This window comes from Drosophila suzukii, chromosome 3, assembly GCF_043229965.1.
Source record: "Drosophila suzukii chromosome 3, CBGP_Dsuzu_IsoJpt1.0, whole genome shotgun sequence".
Classification (NCBI taxonomy): Eukaryota; Metazoa; Arthropoda; class Insecta; order Diptera; family Drosophilidae; genus Drosophila; species Drosophila suzukii.
The window spans coordinates 78,796,874-78,817,237 of record NC_092082.1 but is presented as its reverse complement, the minus strand read 5'-3'; the positions used below and the strand labels follow the sequence as shown (position 1 = coordinate 78,817,237).

Sequence of the window (20,364 nt, the reverse complement as noted above, 5' to 3'; positions counted from 1 at the left end):
ATGGTTTGTTTTTTATAGAACACTTTTATTAGATCCATATTAGTTAGATATTTTAAGTCAAAAGTGAGAATAGAATCATATCTGTTTACTTATATGTACCTACTTTTTATTTTAGAATTCAAAAATTGTCTATCTATACTAGTGTATCGTATCCATCCACACTTCCCCGATTCCCCTCCCCATTATTTGTTCCATCTCTTTCTCGTTACGTTTTTGCTGTGCGTTGCATATTAAGCTGCTTTCAAATATTAAATTAACAGCGGCAACGTTGCGAAAAGCCTGCAACGTTGCATCATCAGAGCGCTGGGGATTATATTGTGTGGGAGGCTCCCAAAAGGGAAAGAAAGAAAGCAGGACACACACAACACACACAACATGTGAAATGTTGGCCAAGAAGAACGGGCGTTGCATCCTGACGCAATTTTAAACGCATCAATTTCAGTTTGCCAGGGCTAAAAGCGAACCGATTTTTGCAGCTCGATGTTATTTCTGCTATTTTTTCTTTTTACCGCTCTGATATGGATGATAATAATGTTTTCTATGGGCCTATGGGAAGAGTTATGTTTGTAGAATTTGGGGGAAATGTTCCGTCTAAATCAAACGATTTTATTAAGCTGGCAGCTCTGCAAGTATTAGCTTTTGTTTGCCAGTTTGCTCTGGTTTCCAATGGAGAATAAAATGGAAATTTTAGCATTTACATGATGGTTTATGTGTTTCATTATTGGCCGGCTCAATAAATCAAATAACTGAACAACTGCTAATCAAAACGAAAAGCGAAAACAAAAGCGAATGAATTGCAAGGCCCATAATTCCATGTAATCAAAACCTTGCTGCTTCTGTTTTCGATTAGAAATAATGGATAGCATTTAAGGCAAAAATTGACGGCTGGCATTTTTATTCTTGATTCAGAAATATGTTATGTAATGAATAGGGTAAATTGGGAAAACATTTGTGTAATTTTGGGAAGAAAATAATAGTTTCAGTAAAGGCAATAAATATTCCAATTATGAGGAAATAGGAAAACATAAAGTAAGAGCAGTTTATGTACAAATTTAAGAAAATATGTTATAATATATTACTTACACTGATGTTTTTTATTTTAAACCCATTTATTAGTTATGGTAAGGAGATATCCTGGTGGGTAATTTAATTTCCTCTCCACATCCCAGCTTTAACTTTAATGGAATACATTTTTCTGCTTTTGTTCTAACGCTTCCCCTGATTTTGTATTCCACAGGGAAGTTTGGCCCGAGAACGAAGTGTTCGGTGCAATTTCCGCTGCACCGGAAGACGAGCTGCTGCTCCTGCGTGAGATTTTCATGTCCAACATTACAACAGGTGAGTGAAAAAAGGCAGGAAGAGGGTGAAAATATAGTAAAGTGCGGTGAAAAACAGGACAACACCCAACCATTGGTCGGGCATTTTAATTATTGTTTATTACTATGCATTATGGAGGAGCGTGTTGGCAAAAGCTCTGCCTGACCGTTGTTTTAATTAAAAATGAAAATCTGCCACTTGGCTTTTGCGTGTCATTTATCTTGCGCTGTCTGTTCCCTCGTCCTGGGTCCTTCGTCCTGGCTGCAGCATCTCGCAGTCCTGGACAGTTGGGGCCACTTCCGGTGCAGCATTTTGCATCTCCACTCTATAAATTTGGTAGCTGAAATAAGCCAAATTATAGCGCAACTTTCAGTTCTGTGTGTGTGTATGTCTGAATATCCTTGTTGCATTGTCTAAGTTTTTGCAGGCCCCGTTTGGCTTTTTGCCTTCTGGCCAAGCAGCCTCGTCCTTCGGGCCACCGAAGTTCGCTTAACAAATTATCCAACAGAAATTCTTGCGCTTCATTAAAAGTAAAAAATGAGGCAGCAAAGGACGAGCATTGCCACTCCCTTGTCCCTTGTCCCTTATCCCTATATAAATATATATATATTTTCTGCGTTGTTTTCTGGCAGCCCTTCGCCTTGCCGGACTAAATGAAAATATATTAAACGCGTAATTGTTTTATTTTTTATTTTTGTTTACCCATCCTGCCAAGTGCATTGGTTTGTGAAATTCCTGTTGTTTGGATTCGTTCAATTTGAAAGTCAGCGAAGCGTTGACAATTCGCTGCTGTCTACCAGAATATTTTGTTTATTTTTGACATGACTTTTCAATTCGACCTTAGAGCACCTGAAAGGCCAAAGCCACGCGATTTTGTTTAGACATTTCTAATGGCTTTAGGGGTTTAACAGGCTTTATGTACAATATATTCGGTAAGTTGCAGCTTTGGCTCTATACATATATGTATCTTATCGCTTCGATGCAGTTTTCCGTTTCTTTGCATCTCGCTTTGCAGAATTTTGAAAGCTGCGGTAGCATGGATAAGTTTTTGACAAGCGCTTTAAAACGCATCCTTTTTTGTCTTTTAATGAAATATATATAATACAAGGACACCAAAGACGTCGCTGCCAACGGAAAAGTTTTTCAACTTTTGCCGTGCAGTTAATCGAGATTTTTGTGTGCGAAAATTTATGATTTCCTCTGCCGAGGAAGCGAAACTTATCTCATGAGTTTTTGTGTTCCCTATATATATCAGGTTTGGTGTTTAAACAAAGAGTTATGAGTGAACTACTTATTTTAAAAAGTTTATTCATTGTAGATGTATGCTATATTAACGCATTTGAAACTTTTTCATGAAAAATACATTACACTGGCCTACATTTTAAATGTTGGTGATTCCACTCCATAATGTTTATTATACTAAAACTAGCTGAATAATTTATATTAATTCACAAACACTATTTTGATTACTCATTTGAACACTGCTTCATGCACTATGTATGCTCAAGGATTCCCTTTGTGTGGTAAATTTAATTAAATTTCAATTTAAAGTAGCATACCCATGTTCCCTTACAAATAAATTGAACAATGGCCGGACATTGCCCCTTTTTGGGTGTGCGAGTGGGCGTGGCCAAGGGCTGTGTGGGCGAGGTGCGCATCCTTTTACTGTTTCGACCGTGTCTGTGCCTTGGAGCGCCTGCAATCCGTCCACCCGTCCATCAGTCCACATGAAAGAGTCGAGTCCAATGGAGTCTCCGTTGGCGTTCAAACGCAGCAACGCTTAAAGCATTTGAAACCCTCTTTTATGTCTGCGTCATCGGTTTTACTTTTTTACCAAACCCCATCGATGGGGTTGAGCTCGTTAAGCTCCCGAACAAAAGCGCGACCCTTTCTAATAGTGACCATGGGATTTGATGGGCAGCTTAATGCCCGCCGGCCGTCAATAGATTGATGTTCAGTTGACAGTTTTGCCGGCTGCAACAATATGCAATTTACCAAAAGGCATCGAAAAAATGCTGCCACAAATTTATATAAAATGCTCATGCTAATGCCCGGGCCATAAAAACCGAATCAGTCCCCAAAGTGGCCATTGAATAGGACTGTGGGTGTTCGGACCCCCCGCTTTTTGCCCTCGAACATTTTATTAATTACTGGCAACCGCAAACTTCATGTAGTATGCTCCCTGCCTGTGGTTTGGCTTTAATTAATATTTTTTTACGTCATGTACCCTTTGAAGGGCTGTGTATATCAGTTATGATGTGAAAATAATTCAAATTAAAGGTAACACAATGGTAACCAAATTCATAATCATACTTACCTTGAGAAAATTCAAGAAATGTTAAACAAAAAGCTCTTAAAGTCAAAGTAACTTAATCCAATCTAAACAAAACGAGAAAAAGGTGTGAAAACGTTGATAAATACAATGTTTAATTGGGGAAAAAGACATCATATTGCATTTTTGTAGAAATTCTATACTTATCTTTACTAAGAATGCTTTTAAATACAAGCCTCACATCAAGCATTGTCATTCATTTACAATATCAATTATTTATTTAGCCATCCAACTGGGTATAATTGAGTTTAATCGAAGTGTATCCTTCCCATTTAATTATTACACTTCATATTAAATTGGCTTTGTGTAAAAGCCCCGGCCAATGGGCAAGACAAACAGCAAGTGCATTGACACTTTGCATAATTTATAACACTTGTCTGTGCACTCGTACCCCTGGCAAACATATGCAGTCCTTGTTTCAATTTCAAATTGAAATGCAAACTTAATTCCGTAGGAAAAAGCGAGCATCGCAAGCGAGGTGTGAGAATGCTGCATGCGAGTCTGTTTGCTTAGTTAAATCTTAATCAAGTTGCTTCGTTGATTTCGATTTGTGGCGCGCATAATAAATGAGCAGTCCTTTGTCCCGCCGCTTCCGGTCCTCCCTGGCAAGCCAAATCAACGCCCAGGACTCGTACAAAAATAACACAAAAATCCACTCAAGTGTTAAAACAAGAACAACAACTACAAAAAAAAAGTGCCAAGCGCTAACGGGGACAGTGAATATATTTGTGTATATGTGTATTATTTCAAGTCCTGCCAAGTCTGTGCGCCAAGTCCTTAACTGATTTCCCAGCGCAAACAAGTTGGTCTCTCCAGTTGTCCTTGTTTTGGTCCCAAGTCCTGTGAATCCTGTGTCCTGTTCCCAGTCCCCTGTCCTCAGCTCTTTGTCCCGCATAAAAATACAAAGTTTATGTTATGAACACAAATAAAAACAAAAGCACACAACAAAGCTCGTCCAAGAACAACAGAAAGTGCGCAAAAAAATACGAGCCGGGAAAGGAATAAAATACAATAAAATGAAATAAAATATCCACAACAGCACACAGCAAGAACAGAGTCATTTGGCCACAACTGAGCTGCACACTGAGAAAAAATCCATTAATTTAATCAATATTAAAGTAATATAGAAGCTTGTGTTTTTAACTTACCCTTAGCCAGGCACTTTACTTGTATCTATTAACAATCAAATATTTATATTAATTAATGATATTTATCATTTGATATCAACAGGAAGTGATGTTTCTACTAGGCTGACATTTAATTTTCAGTATTTTCAACAAGTTAAGATCAGAATCTTAAGACTTTGGAATATTTAAATATATTTTTTCTTGGTGTAAGAATCCTGGCCCCCCTCTTTGAGCAGTATATTTGCAAGCTGACGTGTCGTGTCTGCTGTCCCCGTTTTCCAAATCCACTGGCACAAAGAGTGCGATACCAGACGTCAACCACAACACCCATCAGCACAGACACACATGGTATATATAGGGAACTCAGAGTTCCGGATCTGGATGCGGATGGTCCGGTGATGACACTTACTCAATTAGGTGACTCTTCTCGACACTGATTTGCCTTTCTGCTGGCCATTTTTATTGGGTGGTAACTTTCTGCCAGAGAGACATCCTATTCGTTTACCTTGATTAGTTTAGTCATCGCTTGTGGATTTTCAGTTTTTCAATTCTACAAATAATTCAATAATGCCTTGAGAAAAGCCAGCTTCACTTATTTTATTTATTTTGTGAAGTATAGTTTCATTTGCTTAGTTCAAAATGTCTTTAATTAAGTGATATGATTTGTGATGTTTGCATAATAATATAAATTAAAAACTTAAATAACAAGTTTCATGAAAAGCTTTTAAATTTTGAGGGACTATAAAAATTGGCGCTGGATTAAATTTACCTGAATTTCCATGGCCCATGTTCGTTTAGCCTGTGTTTTTTCATATGTCCATTTGTCTCGCTGTTTTTTCTACTATTCATAAATAAACACACACAAACCACACCTGGGCTCTCACTTTTCTCCTGGGATTTTGTGGGCCTCGCACTGCCGGCCACAGTTGGCGGCAATGACATTCAAAATATGTAATGCGAAAAGGTAACCGAAAATGTAACTTTAAATTGAAAAACAAAAAAAGTTTTGTCGGCGGGCTCAGAGACATTACAATGCTGCTTGAAAAAAAAAAAAAAAAGCAGAAAAACTCGAGTGCGGAATTTTACCTCTAGTAAACATAAAACGTTGCATACTTTGGGGACACTAGTTCGCAACTGGGCGACAATAAAAACCAAGCAAAGCGGAGAGACCCGATAGGGGAGTTCAGTGAAATACCGGGAAATAAAGGGGACTGGGAATAGAAAGAGGTAAAGCGTGAGGCAAAAGTCATAACGAGTGCAAAACCATGAAATGAAATCGTTACCGTCCCAACCAGCACACTTGATTCTCCAGGAACACGTGGGTTTATTGGAATACCCTTATCAAACCCTGACACATGTGGATTTTATGTTGTTTTCCCTAAATCTCAAAACATAACCACAAAATTCTAAAATTTTATTGATAGTTAAAAATGGATTTTATTATATGTTTCCCTATTCCACAAAAGTGTAACCTTAAAAATATAATTGGTTGCTATTTTATGTGCAAATACTAATTTTTGTTTAATTTAAATCACTTTTAAAATTAAAACAGCTAAAAAACAATTAAGGGTTTAAGCAAATATCATTTCTAAGCGGTATAGTTACTTTAGAATAAAAAATATATCAGAATATTTAAAGCTGGTGAACAGGCATCCATAAATATTTGCTTAAAGATTGAATCTCAATTTTTTCCCAATTAATTTAATAGGATTGTGAACTTTCAGCAAGGTTGAAAATGCTCGCTGCAAGCGTATAAAAACTCGCGGTTTATTGTATAATGCGAGCTCGCCTTTTTTACATTCGACATTTGAGGATGTGTGGCGGTGTGTGCTGGATGTCCTGGGAGTGTCACACATGGATGCGACACCCCCAGGATTGCTGCTCCTCGACCCCTGCTCCCGATTCCCTGCTCCTGGCACGCACTTGGGCGGATGATGGCCTGGGCGGTGGCTGGAATTAAGCAATGTGTCCCTGGAGCATACTACGTTGCGTATACGTAATGTGGCCATGCTTTTTGGCGGCGCTGCATTAAAAATGAATGCAATTTAAAGTTGCCAGTGTGCCACCCCCTCGGTGTACGGCTATCTGTGTGTATTTTTGGGTCCCAAAGCACATCAAGAACCCACACGATTTTTTTTTTGCATATTTATATAAAAAAAGCGAAAGGAAAAAATACGTTAGTTTGGCTTCCGTTTTTTTCTGTTTCGGCATGAGTGACGCTAATGGAGCACCATTTGGCTGCACTGCTCCGAAAATCAATTAGATAAAGTTTTCCCCCAGCTGTGCTCTCTTATATATAGCTATATGGGGTGGAAAAAATGCACATATACAGTCTCTTAAACAAAGTCAAACATTTTTCATTTCAGTTTTGGGCATCCGCTGCAGTAAATTGCATAAAAATTAACAGTTCAATGGCTGCCCGGGCAATTATTCCATTGCCCTGCACTTTGCTGCTTTCATTTTCCCACTTTCTCTTCATCTTCTCATACTCATTAGGGGGAAAATTCAGATCATTTTTAAGTGGTCTTGCACTGGAGAAAATGTGCCATAATGTCAAAATCAATTCTAAAAAATCTATCAACTCTAACTTGTAAATGCGAACTTTTCCGCCCAATAATTTAATAAATTCTCATTAAAGTGAAATAAACGTAATTGGTAATCAATTAGTTACATTTAATTGTAGGTAAACATGCCACGTGAAAGTTAAGCTGACAATTGAAAAGTCGGATTTTTTCTGTGTGGACCGAAAGTACTTTCAGAGCTCCATCTCTGGTTTTCCCCACCGCTCAGTGCTTATTTGGGTTAATCAGAGATAATGTCCTTCTGGCCTAGACTTTGTGGATGGCTTTGCCATCAGTCAAATGCCAACTGCATTAACTGCTGACAGGGCACTTATGAGCCAGCATGGGAATCGCAAAAAAAAAAGTGGATTGCCAAGCAACTGGGCAAAATATGACATTGCCACTGGGCTCACTCTCTCACCTTTGCACCCATCAAAATGTGGGGCAAAAAATTGGATACGAAATGGCATTTCCTCATCAAACTGTCGCCGCATGTCACAAATTTCGTTATATTTTTATTATTCTACCATTAACCTTTTTATTGGGCACGCATTTCGACGACACCCCCCTCGATCAAATGAAGGAATTTTGACGATATTGAATGTCGGGTGTTTGCCCCGATGCAATATTGAATATTTAATTCCCGCCCATACGAATGAATGTCCAAGGGCGCATAACAATTTCTTGACATGTGCGCCGAGTTCCCCAATGTGGCGACAGTTTCTCCCTTTTTTCCCCGGGTTTTCCCCGGTTTTTCCCCACTTTTCCCACTGCTAACGACATTTATATATCGAAAGAAACAAAAACGCCACAAAAGGGCAAGAGAACAAAAAGATGAAAACAGAAGGTAGAACAAAAAAAAAATATAAAAAGAACCAATTGACTTTCATTTTGTCGGCCATTTTCACAGCGTCGTTTGTCCACCAATACACATACGAACCTACCACTACACACACACGCACCACACACGTATTCATGTATATGTGAACACTTCCTGTTGCTGAACGCAATCATCTGATTGCAGTTTCGATGTGAAATAATTGGATTTGAAATAAAAATGTCCCCTTTTTGTTGGGTCCTGACCATTTGACTTCCCCCCGGGAATTTTCCTGGGACTTCGGGCTGTGTGTATTGGCATAATTTAGCCGTGGCTTCATTCACTTTTACGTCCAGCATGTGTCACTAATTTAACGTTTATTTTTATTGCCCTGCTCGCTTGGTTTGATCTTGTTTCCCACTATGGGTTGTCATTCATGATCTGGAAGATGTGCATGGATACTTTTGTATATGCTGATAGTCGGGATAAGTCTGTTCCTGAATATATTTATCAACATTTTTTTTTAATATTTGTTAATGAACAACGTGTTTAATATTTTAATTCATTTAAAAATTATAATTTCTGTTTAAGAACAAACAATAATCAGAAAATTTTATTTTCTCTAAATGAAAAATATAATTCATTATGTTAAGCGGCAACCGTCGGATTTTATTTCATTATTGAAATTATAAGTGGACTTAAATTTCTTATTAACGTTTGCTGCGATTTTTGCAGCCAATTGTTTTCAATATGGCATCGCTTAAAGTCCGTAAAAATCAGTGAAAACATAATATTATTGACTGTCCTGCTTCCGTCTTTAAATTCTCAGGGCTTTTCGTTGTCTTCTCTCCTTTCACTTAATTGATATTCTCTTTCGATGCTTTCCCCTTCTGATTTTATATAAAATATAAGTAAACTTAATCCCCCAACCAAATAAAAATGCCAGTAATGACGTAGTGATTTTACTCTTTCAAATTAAATTTCTCAATTTTATTATTTTCACATTTCTTTCGGTTTTATTTTGTTTGCATTAAAATTGTGTTGGTTTTTCGAGAAGATTTCATAAAATGTTTGCCATGTTATCTTTACACTTTTAATTGCTATCCATATTTGCTATATCAATAATACATTTCACTTAATGCTACTGTTATTTTTAATCTTCATACATATAATCTTTAGTTTGTTTTATTCAACCCTTGACGCTACGATTTTGGCAGCACTAAATCTAACATAAATATATATATTTGGAACTTCTCCTCCAGCAGATATTTTTTTGTGGAATATTTTTTGTTTGTTTGCTGGTTGGTTTGCCCCAGCATTTTTTTAATGTATTTTCACATTTGGTTTTAGTTTGCTATTTACAATTACACATGGAAAATTATGCTGCAACTATTGTTTACCCTTACTTATTGGAATTTCTGCAATACGCATCTGTTTCTGAGAGCTCTCGATTTTCTGTTGTTTAATTAAAATGCTGCGCGTCATTTTGGCTTAACTAAATATTTGCTGTGTTTTGTAAATAGAAGTATTTGTTTAATAATTATTTGCTCGGCTTTACGCTAGAATGTATCTGGTTTTTTGCCATTTCTTTGTTTCTATATATTATATATATTTATATATGTAACCGTACATATAAAGGTTGTAATGGCTAACGCTACAAACTGTACGTCAAATATTTGGCAATTAGTTTTTGTTGTTATTGTGGGTTTTTATCGCATTTTACTTTGATTTTCGACAAATTAAATGCAAATATTAACGTTACTCGAATTGTATTTTCCTGGCTGTGGCGCTTTCTTCTATTTTACTTTTAAATCCTTGTTTTGTTTTGGTAAATTTTAAATACATACTCTATGGAAAATTGTACATGCAATATTCAGAATTGAAATGTTAGTTCAAGTAAACTTTGCTACAAGTAAATGTTAATAACTATAATTTACAGTTTGACGTTTCAATGTACAGCGCAATTAAGTTTAATTATTGTTTGCTATCCATACGGCCGAGATGTTTATTTCGAGTTCTGTTTGCCTTCCACCCAACCGCCGTCGACCACTTTTCGAGTCTGCCCAATTATGAACGTTATTTACGATCCCAACAACCGCCAACTGCCAACGGCCAATGCCCAATGGCCAATGGCCAAACAAAAGGCAACTTATTTTCACATAATTTTCTAAATCGCCCCCATTTACGGACCCGAAATGTCGCTCCAAAAGCCATTTAGCAGGCAAATAATTACGTTCTGCCCCGGACCAACTTTATTAACTGCGCAGGGAGACAAAAGCCGAGGGTCCCTGGCCCAGGGTCTTCTGGATCTGGATCTGGAACCCATCACATACCGAGATTGTGTGGAATGCGAGCTACGAAAGTGTCAAATATCGAATTAACTCATTTCAGTTGGTTCTCCTCGGCTGGAAAACTTCCTAAATCTTTGGCAAGCTGGCCAGTGTCATAAGCAAAAAGTCCGAGAAAGGGAAACCTTCATTAAATTTGACAATGCTCCAGGACTAAATCCAACCGGACTTCGGACTCTCTGGGTCACTCAAGCCGCAGGGTTTCTTTTGTAGGCGAATTTTGTGCTGTGCTGGCAGGCCGACATATAAAAAGGTCCGGCCCTCCTTCGAAACGCTCAAAAAATTCCCCACACTTGCTTCCACTTGGGAAGTGGAAGTTCCTTAATTAAGATTTTGTGCGTCCTGGCATCGGACGAGCACTCGAACACTCCAAGAAGAAGGACCAAGGAGGCGGAAGGACACCCCGCCGGCTCTCGGCCATCATCATCTAATCCCACCCAACCGGGCGTGGGTTGTTGGTCAGCATTACTTTAATTGTTGTTCGGAGCGCTTTGTCGGGCATTTCGCTTTTGTGGCCGAAAATAAATCCTTCTGAATTGCTTAAGCGGACTCTGCTTGAACGCCTTCCAACCTCCCCCCGAAAACAAAGTTTTGTCTATCTGCACTTGGACAAAATTGGGTATTGAACTTTCTACTTTAAATTGATTGCTCAGACACTTAAAAGACAACTTTCAAATATCTAGGTATTGTAAATTACTGCACTGCGGAACCACTGATTTAAAAATAAAATTAAAGATAAATATTCAGATGGTTTTATTTTCTGTTGAAGCATAATGCATTAAACATTACACTTGAAAATTATTTTAAAATACCATCTTTGAAGTGATATAATATCTTTAATACTTGGTATAATGTTAAAATACCAAAAGGTTTTAAAGACATGTTGTTAAGATAAGTTACTTCATGAGATAAGTAAATCTCTTTCTAGATCTAGTTTCCCTATTTAAGTACATAAGTATTCATTATTTTTCTGAGTGCTTTCTAACCCGAATATAGCTCTCTCCACTTCACTTTCTCCGACTGTTTCCTGTTGCTGAGGCTTGTGTACACGCGCCTTCTTCTTGTATTCCAATTACAAAGCCACAAAAAGTTGAAAAAGCTGTGCAATGACTGTGGTTCGCCGTTCTGGAAGGAGGAGGATGTGGAGGTGGTTCAGCAGTTCAGCTCAGTTCGGCGTAGTTCGGTTTAGTTCAGTGGTTGGGGTCGCAAGATTGTTGCACAACTTTTTATCGTGTCTTAATGTAATTGTTGTGTTCTATGTTCGTTCAACGTTCCTTTGGCCATTCCCCTAACCATTTTGCCACCCCTGGAGATCCAGCCGCGTGCCTTGTAATTTGATTTGCTGCCACATTATTTTGATGTCCGTTAGATACATGCTCACCACATAGCCCCCAAATAGTTTTACAACATTTCACTTTTGGCGTGGCGGATTAGATGTCTGGCCATTTGGCTGGATTTACACCATATGTTGTGTTGGTCAATTTGTAAAATGAGGTTAAGTGCAGGGCTGATTCTGAGGGAAAGTTTCCCCCAGTATCTTCAAATGGGGTGAAGAATGCTAGATGCCGGCGAAGATAGCAAAGAACACTTCTGCCATCCCAAAGGGTGAGTGGAAATGGATGAAGGGACAAAGGCGAAACTTTAATTAGATTGCAATTTAAACTCTGGCATCTGAAGCAGCCGGAAAAGTGGGTTAAGATTCTGCCAAGCATCGAACTTAGGAGAACAGAAAGTCTTAAAGGGTAATAAACACAAGAAGGAAAAGGCTTGAAAGTTGGGAATTCGAAAGTGAGGTTAAAAGAAAAATTTAATAAGAAAGTTGTACACCTAACATCATTCTATAAATCTGTCGTAAACTCTGTAGTAAATTAGTCTCAGTAATTCCCAATATGGATGAAATGATGTCCCTGCTCAGCGTCCACTACCATATTAAATTTACTCTCAACCAATTTCCTTCGATTTATCCGCCTGGCTCAGCATCTCCTGGCACAACTTCTGATTACTGAATTGGGTCTGTCATAAACTAAATTGTTATTTAATACTTGATCGATATTTCATTTTTATATGCATGACTATCAAAACACTTAATCTTGGCAAACGGACAGGCACTTATATAAAGTTAACTGGGCCGCACACGGTGGTCTCTTGGTCAGTAAACTGACCCAAATACGGCCACAAGATGGACATCGACTTCGGTTCGGATGGCTCGTAAAAACTTTGCTGGCGTTGGCTATTTGGCTCCTTGGCCATTTCTCCACTTGGCTTGGCCGCTTGTCTACGCTCGTCGCCCTGCCGCCATTGCCCGGTTACATGCGGCGTATACGTAACAGGAATTTATGACAAATTGTTGCTGCTAACCGAATCGCTAAGAGGCCTGCAACGTGTGGGCACTGAGCCATCATAAATCAAGCCGGGAGCCAAGGAACTCAACGTAATCTATATATAGACATTAAGCTGCTGGCATTTATGTTTTCCTTTTTGGAGTTCACTTAGAAGTTCTATTTTTAACCTTTTAGAGTCCTAAAAATAGGCGAAAGTACTAATCCTCAATGGTATTTCATAGTCATTAGCAGACAAGTTGGCGAACTTTTTTGAAAAGCATACGAACCGAAAGATGTGTACATAAAGTTGAAGCCGACTTCAGAAGAAATGCCTTGAAAAATATGTTAATGGCTTTAGGGGCTTTATAATCTTTTCGTTTACAACATTGTATAACCACAACAATATTCTTTAATTGAATATAATGAACTCTGAGTTATTTTGAACACTGAAATCTTCATAACTAGTTAAGTATTAATTTCTTGAAGGATATCTTAGCTCTTTGACTCGTTTGGGTTGGTAGTTGGCAGCTGACGATTGTCGGTTGGGCTCCATTAAATCTTACATTTTTACTCTACTGAAAGGGCGCGTATTGTCGCTGGCCAAAGACGGTTTGTCACCAGATGCCCAGCCTCCGCGAACTGGGGGCCATCAGTCTGCTGCTCACCGACTTGATGGCCGCCGCCGAAGAAGGTACCGCTGCTGTGGTGCCGCCCAGATCTGTGGCAGCCACTCGATCTGTACGGATTCCGAGATTACTACTCCTGCTGCCCAACAATTCCATGGGTAAACTGGGCAGGGTGGACGCAGTTGGACTACTGGGCGCCATCTCTATGTAGTAGCTGTCATCTCTGCTGGGCGAATGCAGGCTACTGCGACTGCTGCCCGACGAGGAAGCGGAGGATGTGGTGGTGGAGGAGCTCTTGTCCGCCAGTGATGAGCTGTAGAATTGCTGGCATCGCTGCTGTTGCAGCTCACGAGCTTGGAGATTGTGCAGCGGGGAGCTATAAGGAGCCTCTCTCCGGGTGCTGTGATGCCACTTTTGCAGACGAGCTGGATCTCCTGAAGAATTGACGGATCCCAGATAGTGCAGGAAGCTGTGGGCATCATCGGTATCATTAAGATGCCTCTGATGATGCGGTCTTAGTTGCCCAGAGCGATTGCTTCTCTGCCAGGGCAATTCACAGCGATAGACATGAGCCAAACCTGCTAGTAATACAATGAATAACACGCAGGCCACCAGCAACATGACACCAGGATGATTTCCCGTGAGATTGTGAAGGCTCTCCTCCCTTTGATCCATCAGATGTTCTGGTTTCGATTCACTTTTTAGTTCCACATAGGCTTTTAGCTGGGCAAAGGTGCTGAGTTCCTCTGGAGAGGCCTCCCTTGGCGTGTTGACACTGCTATGTTGATGCTGTGGAGGCGGTGGATTCAAGGTAGCACCCAGTTCCTCAACCTTTTTTACGGCATGTTTGGTGCTGTAGGTCATCTTCTTGATGCTCAGCGATGGCTTCTTTTTGTGGTTTTTCGGAGGAGACTTGGAGTCGCCGTTTATTGCTTCCTCAGCCGCTGACTGGTGCCTTTCCTGATCTGCTGACAGATGATGTTGGCTGGAGTCCAAGACTTCCGCATCCGCATCGGCCACCGTGGCCGTTCCGGGTAGCAACAACTGCTCGGCGTCCACCAAGAGGACATCGCCCTTGTGCATCAGCAGCGGTGTGCCAATTAGATGTCGATCCTTAACGTGCAGTTGCAATGTTGCATGTTTGTGCTTCGGTGTTGCCACTTGACCGGATGTGTTGTCCCCCGGTGTCGTCGGTGGTGGGTATTTTAATAAAGTCTCCTGTGCCTTATCGCTTGGCATTTTGTCAGATTTTTTGCCAGCCAAAATTGTTTGTGGCACTTCAATTGCTGGTTGTTCAGCTGATGTTGCTGCTGTTTTTGTGGCACCGCTAATGTTCGCTGGCTTGTAGGAATTTATTGCTGTTGTTGCTGCTGTTGGTGTTGCTGTTGCTGCAGTTGCTGATGTTGCTGCTGGCGTTGCCAAAATGGGAGCCGCTGTTGTTGCCTTTGTCTGGTTAAAACTTGGCAGGTTCTTTGCTGGCATTGCTGTTGTTTTGGCCGGCATGCCAGGCATTTGTTGCCGCTGCTGCAGTTCCTCTAACGAAGTTGTTTCTGTTGGCCGCAAAGTTTTTGTGGTTAACTGGGCAACGCTGTTGCCAGCTGATTGCATTGCTGATGTTGCTGTTGGGTTGCCTGGTGTTGCTGTTGGGATTGCTGCTGCTGCTGATGTCGCTGCTGTTTCTGTCGTATGTGTTGCTGCTGTTTTTTCTGCTGTTGCTGCCGTGTCTGCTCCCTTTGACTTTTTAACTTTTGACATAGTTTTCGGCGTTGTTGTTAGTGTCTCTACTGCACTTGTAAGGCTGCAAGAAGGTGGCTTTGTGTCATCTTCCGGTTTCCTTTTGCCGCACTCCCCTCGCCTGCTGAAGTTCTCGTGAAAATTGTGGAATTGCAGATACTCCGTCTTCAGATCCACCCGCCCACTGACCATCCTCCCATTCGGCTGACCCACATCCTCTGACCTGCAAGGACTGGCCCACTCGGCAATTCCGAGCAAATCGCTGCATTTGATAGGATTGTCCTCCAGTAGGAGATCCCTCAACTGGGGCAGTGTGTGCACTATTGATTGGCTAACGCTCTCCACGCCTGAAGATTGCAGATTCAGGGTAAGCAGCTTGGGCAGCGAAAGGGCGGGCAGAAAGATCAAACGATTGTTGGATAAATCCAATGTCTGCAAATTGACCAGGCCTACGAAAACCTGAGGCGGTAGCTCCATTATCTGATTGTGCTGGAGGAATAGGTGCTCCAGCGAGGGTGGCAGGCTACTGGGCACTCGCATTAGGAGATTGTGATCCAGGAACAGAGATTCGAGAAGCTCCAGTCGCCCCAGGGCATCGTCCTCTACTTGGGCAATACGGGATTGCGAGAGATCAAGGTACTGCAGCAGGGGATAGCTGTCCATATCGCCACAATTGATTGCCTGAAAATTTAAGGTATATTTTTATAAGTTTTAAATATACCATTTGGGACGCGGATAAAAAAATAACTTGGAAAGTTATAAATGATTATGATTAAATAGTAAAAATAAATATATACCAAACTCAATTAAACCTTTCGATATATTTAAGTATTATATTTCAAAAGTATAACAGTACATTTCACCTATGAAAATCCAAAAAGTTAAGACAGTTTTATGGAAAATTGACCACAAAGGGTTACGTACGACAACTTTTATGATTTAATCCCCGTCTAGCCGCTGACTTTGCGAGCACTCAAGAAGTTATTGTTCTTCGGCGAAAGTCTGGGGAAATTTGATTAGTGGCTGACAAAGAGGGAAAGTGCGAGATGCATAGCCCCATGCGACATTGTTTAAAAATTAACTTAAATCTGCCATTATAATTACTTCAAAGGACTCGACAGCGACGGCGAATGCGAACTTGCCCCTTTTCGCAATCCCTGCGATGTCAGAAATGCCCGGGGCGATGCTCGTCTGGCACCAAAGTAAACATAGACGCGACTCGTTAAATGAAACGAGTGCCAGGCAACCAGGAAGCCAGACAGCCTGCCGTCGTCTCTGTCCTGGGGCCACTGAAGAAATGAAAGTATGATAGCATAGGGCTGAGAATTGGGGGCTCAGAATGGGCAACCAGCGGCCCCTAAACGCCATAATTTGCCATGAAAAGGCTGCGTGTTGACTGCCGATAAAGGCAGTGGCAAAAGGCAGTCGGCCTGGCCCGGCGAACAAATTAAAATGGCTTGGCAACAAAGGCACCCGGGAGCAGTGACGAGCCACTCCAGGAGCTGGAGGAGTAGGAGCAGCAGGAGTGGCAGAAGCGACTGCACAGATAGTTGGCTAGGCCACTTGAAAAAAATCAAGGCCATGAAAAGAAATATTTATTCATAAAATAAATACTAAAAAAAAGAGCAACCATAAAAAAGTGTCAATTAAACCGACAATAGAAACGGTTGACATAGAAATCTGAAACCAGATGGTTTCTGTTGCTGAATTATTTTAAAAATATTTTTTAACAGTAGGTTGAGTTGAAATTACTATTAATAGCTTCTTTAAAAATTCCTTAAGGATATTAAAATTGAGTAGAAAATAAGAAGAACAAAATATTGAAATGAAAAGAAATCATAGAAATACATTCGATATTTATTATATAAGATTCATATGACTCATAGCAAAAAAGTAATCCCCGCTTAAAAACCCCACTAAAAAGTGATTGTTTCAAGTGTACTTCTAATTTCAGCTCCTGTCTCAGCCGTCTCAGCTGCACGTTGGCTGTTGGCTTAAACGTGATTATGCTTATGCCAATTATCCTTATTTTATTAATGCCCAGGCCCAGGATCCTGCTCCTGCTCCGGCTACTGCTCCTGCTCCTCCCACTTCTCCCGGCAGCCTGGGAGCCTTTGTCTCTGGCCCTAAACAGCTTACGAAGCGGTATTTTTGCACCTTTTATGGCTTCCGCCATAATCGACAGAGCGACAAAGGCGGCGGCAGCCTCAATTTATGCGCCGCATTTGTTTGTCTACACTTGAAGCCGTTTAAGGATAATACCTGGGTGAAACGAAGCCTGCGGACCTGCTGAGCTTTATGCCCATAATGCAATCGGGATTGTCTATTTTTGTGCCCCCTATAAATCTGTTTGCTGTTTTTTCTATTTTTCTGTGGGTGTTTTTGTGTTTGCAAGTGTTGGCAATTGGAGGAGTAACGCTAATCTGCAGCTCGTGTTGCTGCTTATGTCAATCAAGTCCACAGGACCTGTCCAGTGCCTCCCCTGTTCCAAGTATATTTTCCTAGTCCAGTTGGGAAACCTTCTTCATCGCCCCTTCTTATTGCTTTTCTTTCCTTATTAAGACTTGAGCGCCCATTCCATTATTTTCCCTTTGTTTTCCACTCGCATTTGTTGAAAAGTGGCAAGTGCACTTTGCTATTCCATTGTGTGGCCACATTGTGTCTTAATTACGTTCTTAACTGGACTTGAGTGGCGTGTCCTCTTAGCCGGACTAACAGCTTAACAATGCCTGCAACTGCCACTCAAGGAGAATACTTTTCTAGCCTCGTTCCCATCGCGCCTAACGCTCTAAATTGGATTATTCGCTGGAGATTATTAGCTATAATATCCCATTTCATTTATATTGCTTTGCAGGGGAAGCGTTGTTGCGAACTTAATTTTAGCTATCTATTGTAATGTGATACCAATTAAGAGTCGAATTTTTGTTAATATATAGGTACGTCATTTTGAACGTTTCTATTAATATACAGAACCTATATTCCCTCTTTCCCTTAATAATTACGAATAAGGCTATTTTTAATAGGAATTAAAGTATACTTCCATATCGAAACCTTTAAAAATCAAAATTCTAGCCAACAGGTTTCCAGATAATTTCAATGTCTACAAAATCAATAATATAAATTTCCTATTTTTATGTAATAGCTCCCAATGCTAAAATTAACACCACATACAACTTTACAGTCTCCCTCCTCTTGCTTCCTCTCCCACTTCCGCACCGAAGGCGGAAGTAAAAGAGAGCCGCACAAAATGGCTGAGGGGGCATAAAATTTAAAAATAACAAAGTGTAAATCATACGCGTGGTAAGATTGCCTTGCGGTTGCTTCGCCTGGTGAGTGGGTGGGTGGAAAATCACGGGGTGAAAGCGGGGAAAATTCAGAGGGCTCAGGAAAACGCACTCAAGCACGCAGCAAGGAGCACAGGCCACATAACAGATGCTAATTAATGGCGGCTGTGGCAAAGGAGCCACCATAATGGAGCCTCCTGCAGGATGCAGGATCCGAGGACTGAGCACTGAGGACTGGAACTGGGTCTGAATCTGAAGCCAAGGACAAAGATGGCAAGTGTCTGTCGGGAATGTGCCGTTAATTGCCGGCAAATGCGTCGAATTGCGGTTCATTGGCTTGCTCAACTCGGGGAGTCGAGTTGGTAATTTATCGATCAAAGCAGAGCGTTTCCCCCAGCATTTTTCATCCTACTTTCTAAAAGTCAGTATAGGGGAAGGGAAATATTTTTATTTTTGGCGTAAGCCTAGACCTATTATAATAAATATTCAATAAAAATAAACAGTGAGGAGAAATCATGCTAAAAATATTCAGTAACTGTTTTAAAAGTATAAGGAAGGATTTTAACAAAACAATTATATGCTTAAAAACTTTATAACAATTTAAAAAATGTATAGTAATAAAATCAGATATAAAGTATATCTTAACAATATAAATTATCTAAAATAATTTAAAATATCATATAAAATATCGTTATTGACTTACCTTGAGCCAGTTGTCGGCCAACTTGAGAGTCCTCACAGATTGCGCCAGAGCTGCCGGAACCTGGCACAATCCTGTTCCGCTGGCATCCAACTCCTTGAGACTCCAGGAGGCGACGAACTCCTGCATGGCCACTCCCACTTCCGGATTGTAGGCAATCGAAAGGCTGACCAGATCCGGAATTCCCTGCAGAGCTCGTATGGCAGAACCACTCAAGCGGTTATGGGATAAATCCAGATGCTGCAGATTCGGAAGAGCCAGAAAAGTTTCGTAGTCTATGTCCGAGATGTTATTATGACTGAGAATCAACGTTTGTAGCTCTACCAAATTATAGAACGATTCTCGGGAAATGTTTATCAATTGATTGTGAGCCAAGTTGAGATTTTTCAGCTCAGGTAATCGTTGGGCAAAGAAGCTCGTGGAAATGTGGCTGAAGTTATTGCAGGAAAGATCGAGTGTTACGAGGGGAAGTGATTTATTGGTATCCGCTAAGCTCAGGGGTATAACCTCCAGGGAGTTATTACCCAAGTCCAGTTGCCTCAGCTGATTGAAGTTGTCCAAGCTGAGGCTTTCGAGCCGATTGCTACTCAGATCCATGGCGGTGATCACCTGGAAGTCACCCTTCCACTGACCATTAGTGCTATTGAAGGTTCTCAAGTCGCGGTGGGTGAGATTAAGCTTGTTCGCTGGAGCATTAAGTTCCAGTTCCCTTTTGTGGCGCCTCTGTTGGTATCGCAATTCCCCCCGAAAGCTGGCCGGTTCGTTTTCGTCCCTCAACATTCGATGGATGCTCTGGTAGCTGAGACCCACATTCTGCAGGGACAACTGCTGCTCCTCCCTTTCGCCGGCCAGGCGGGATGGGGTGGGCACTTCGAGGGGCAGGTGGGCCGAAACCACCAGCCTTGTTAGCCATGTCCAGGCGAGGAGTAGGACCAGGCCTAGATCACAGTGTTGGTTCACGATTTTCACCATTTTGCGCCCCACTTTCAAGCGTTCTTGGTTTTTTTTTGTGCTTTAAAAGGTTACGTTTTTCTTGTTTTTTATTTTTTTGGTTCGTTCCGGCTCTATTATTTCACTTGGAATTTATGCTCGGTACGTGCGAACGTTTAACGTTCAATTTTGAATATGGCTGCTGGCTCATTCATTTCCTCGTTCATCGGACTCGCCTGGTTATCCTGGTTCACCGGGGGCGTCACG

The 20,364-nt window shown here is 40.8% G+C and overlaps 2 protein-coding genes across 3 annotated transcripts in view; one reads left to right on the top strand and one right to left on the bottom strand.

Annotated features, from left to right (window-relative positions):
• The window catches only part of timeout (circadian regulator timeout), a 75,677-nt gene that overhangs the window by 29,999 nt on the left and 25,314 nt on the right, over window positions 1–20,364 (top strand). Inside the window, exons 11-12 of one of the 2 annotated variants that reach the window (XM_070996988.1) lie at window positions 1,238–1,338; window positions 7,143–7,195. In XM_070996988.1, coding sequence (XP_070853089.1) covers window positions 1,238–1,338; window positions 7,143–7,180 — 139 coding nt within the window. In that variant the 3' untranslated portion in view covers window positions 7,181–7,195. Of the gene's footprint in view, window positions 1–1,237; window positions 1,339–7,142; window positions 7,196–20,364 lie in introns of those variants that run through there. The other variant, XM_036818007.3, reaches the window with a different exon arrangement.
• On the bottom strand, window positions 9,104–20,290 carry 2mit (leucine-rich repeat-containing protein 2mit). The gene is made up of 2 exons (XM_070996989.1): window positions 19,171–20,290; window positions 9,104–15,864 (listed from the first exon to the last, which is right to left on the bottom strand). Exons 1-2 carry the CDS (start codon window positions 20,137–20,139, stop codon window positions 13,438–13,440), a joined length of 3,396 nt encoding a protein of 1,131 aa, XP_070853090.1. The 5' UTR covers window positions 20,140–20,290; the 3' UTR covers window positions 9,104–13,437.

Coding starts and splice junctions, on each gene's coding strand:
- 2mit (XM_070996989.1), bottom strand. CDS start 20,139: ATGGTGAAAATCGTGAACCAACACTGTGATCTAGGCCTGGTCCTACTC. Junction 15,865..19,170: donor TGGCCGACAACTGGCTCAAG/GTAAGTCAATAA, acceptor TTAAATTTTCAG/GCAATCAATTGTGGCGATAT.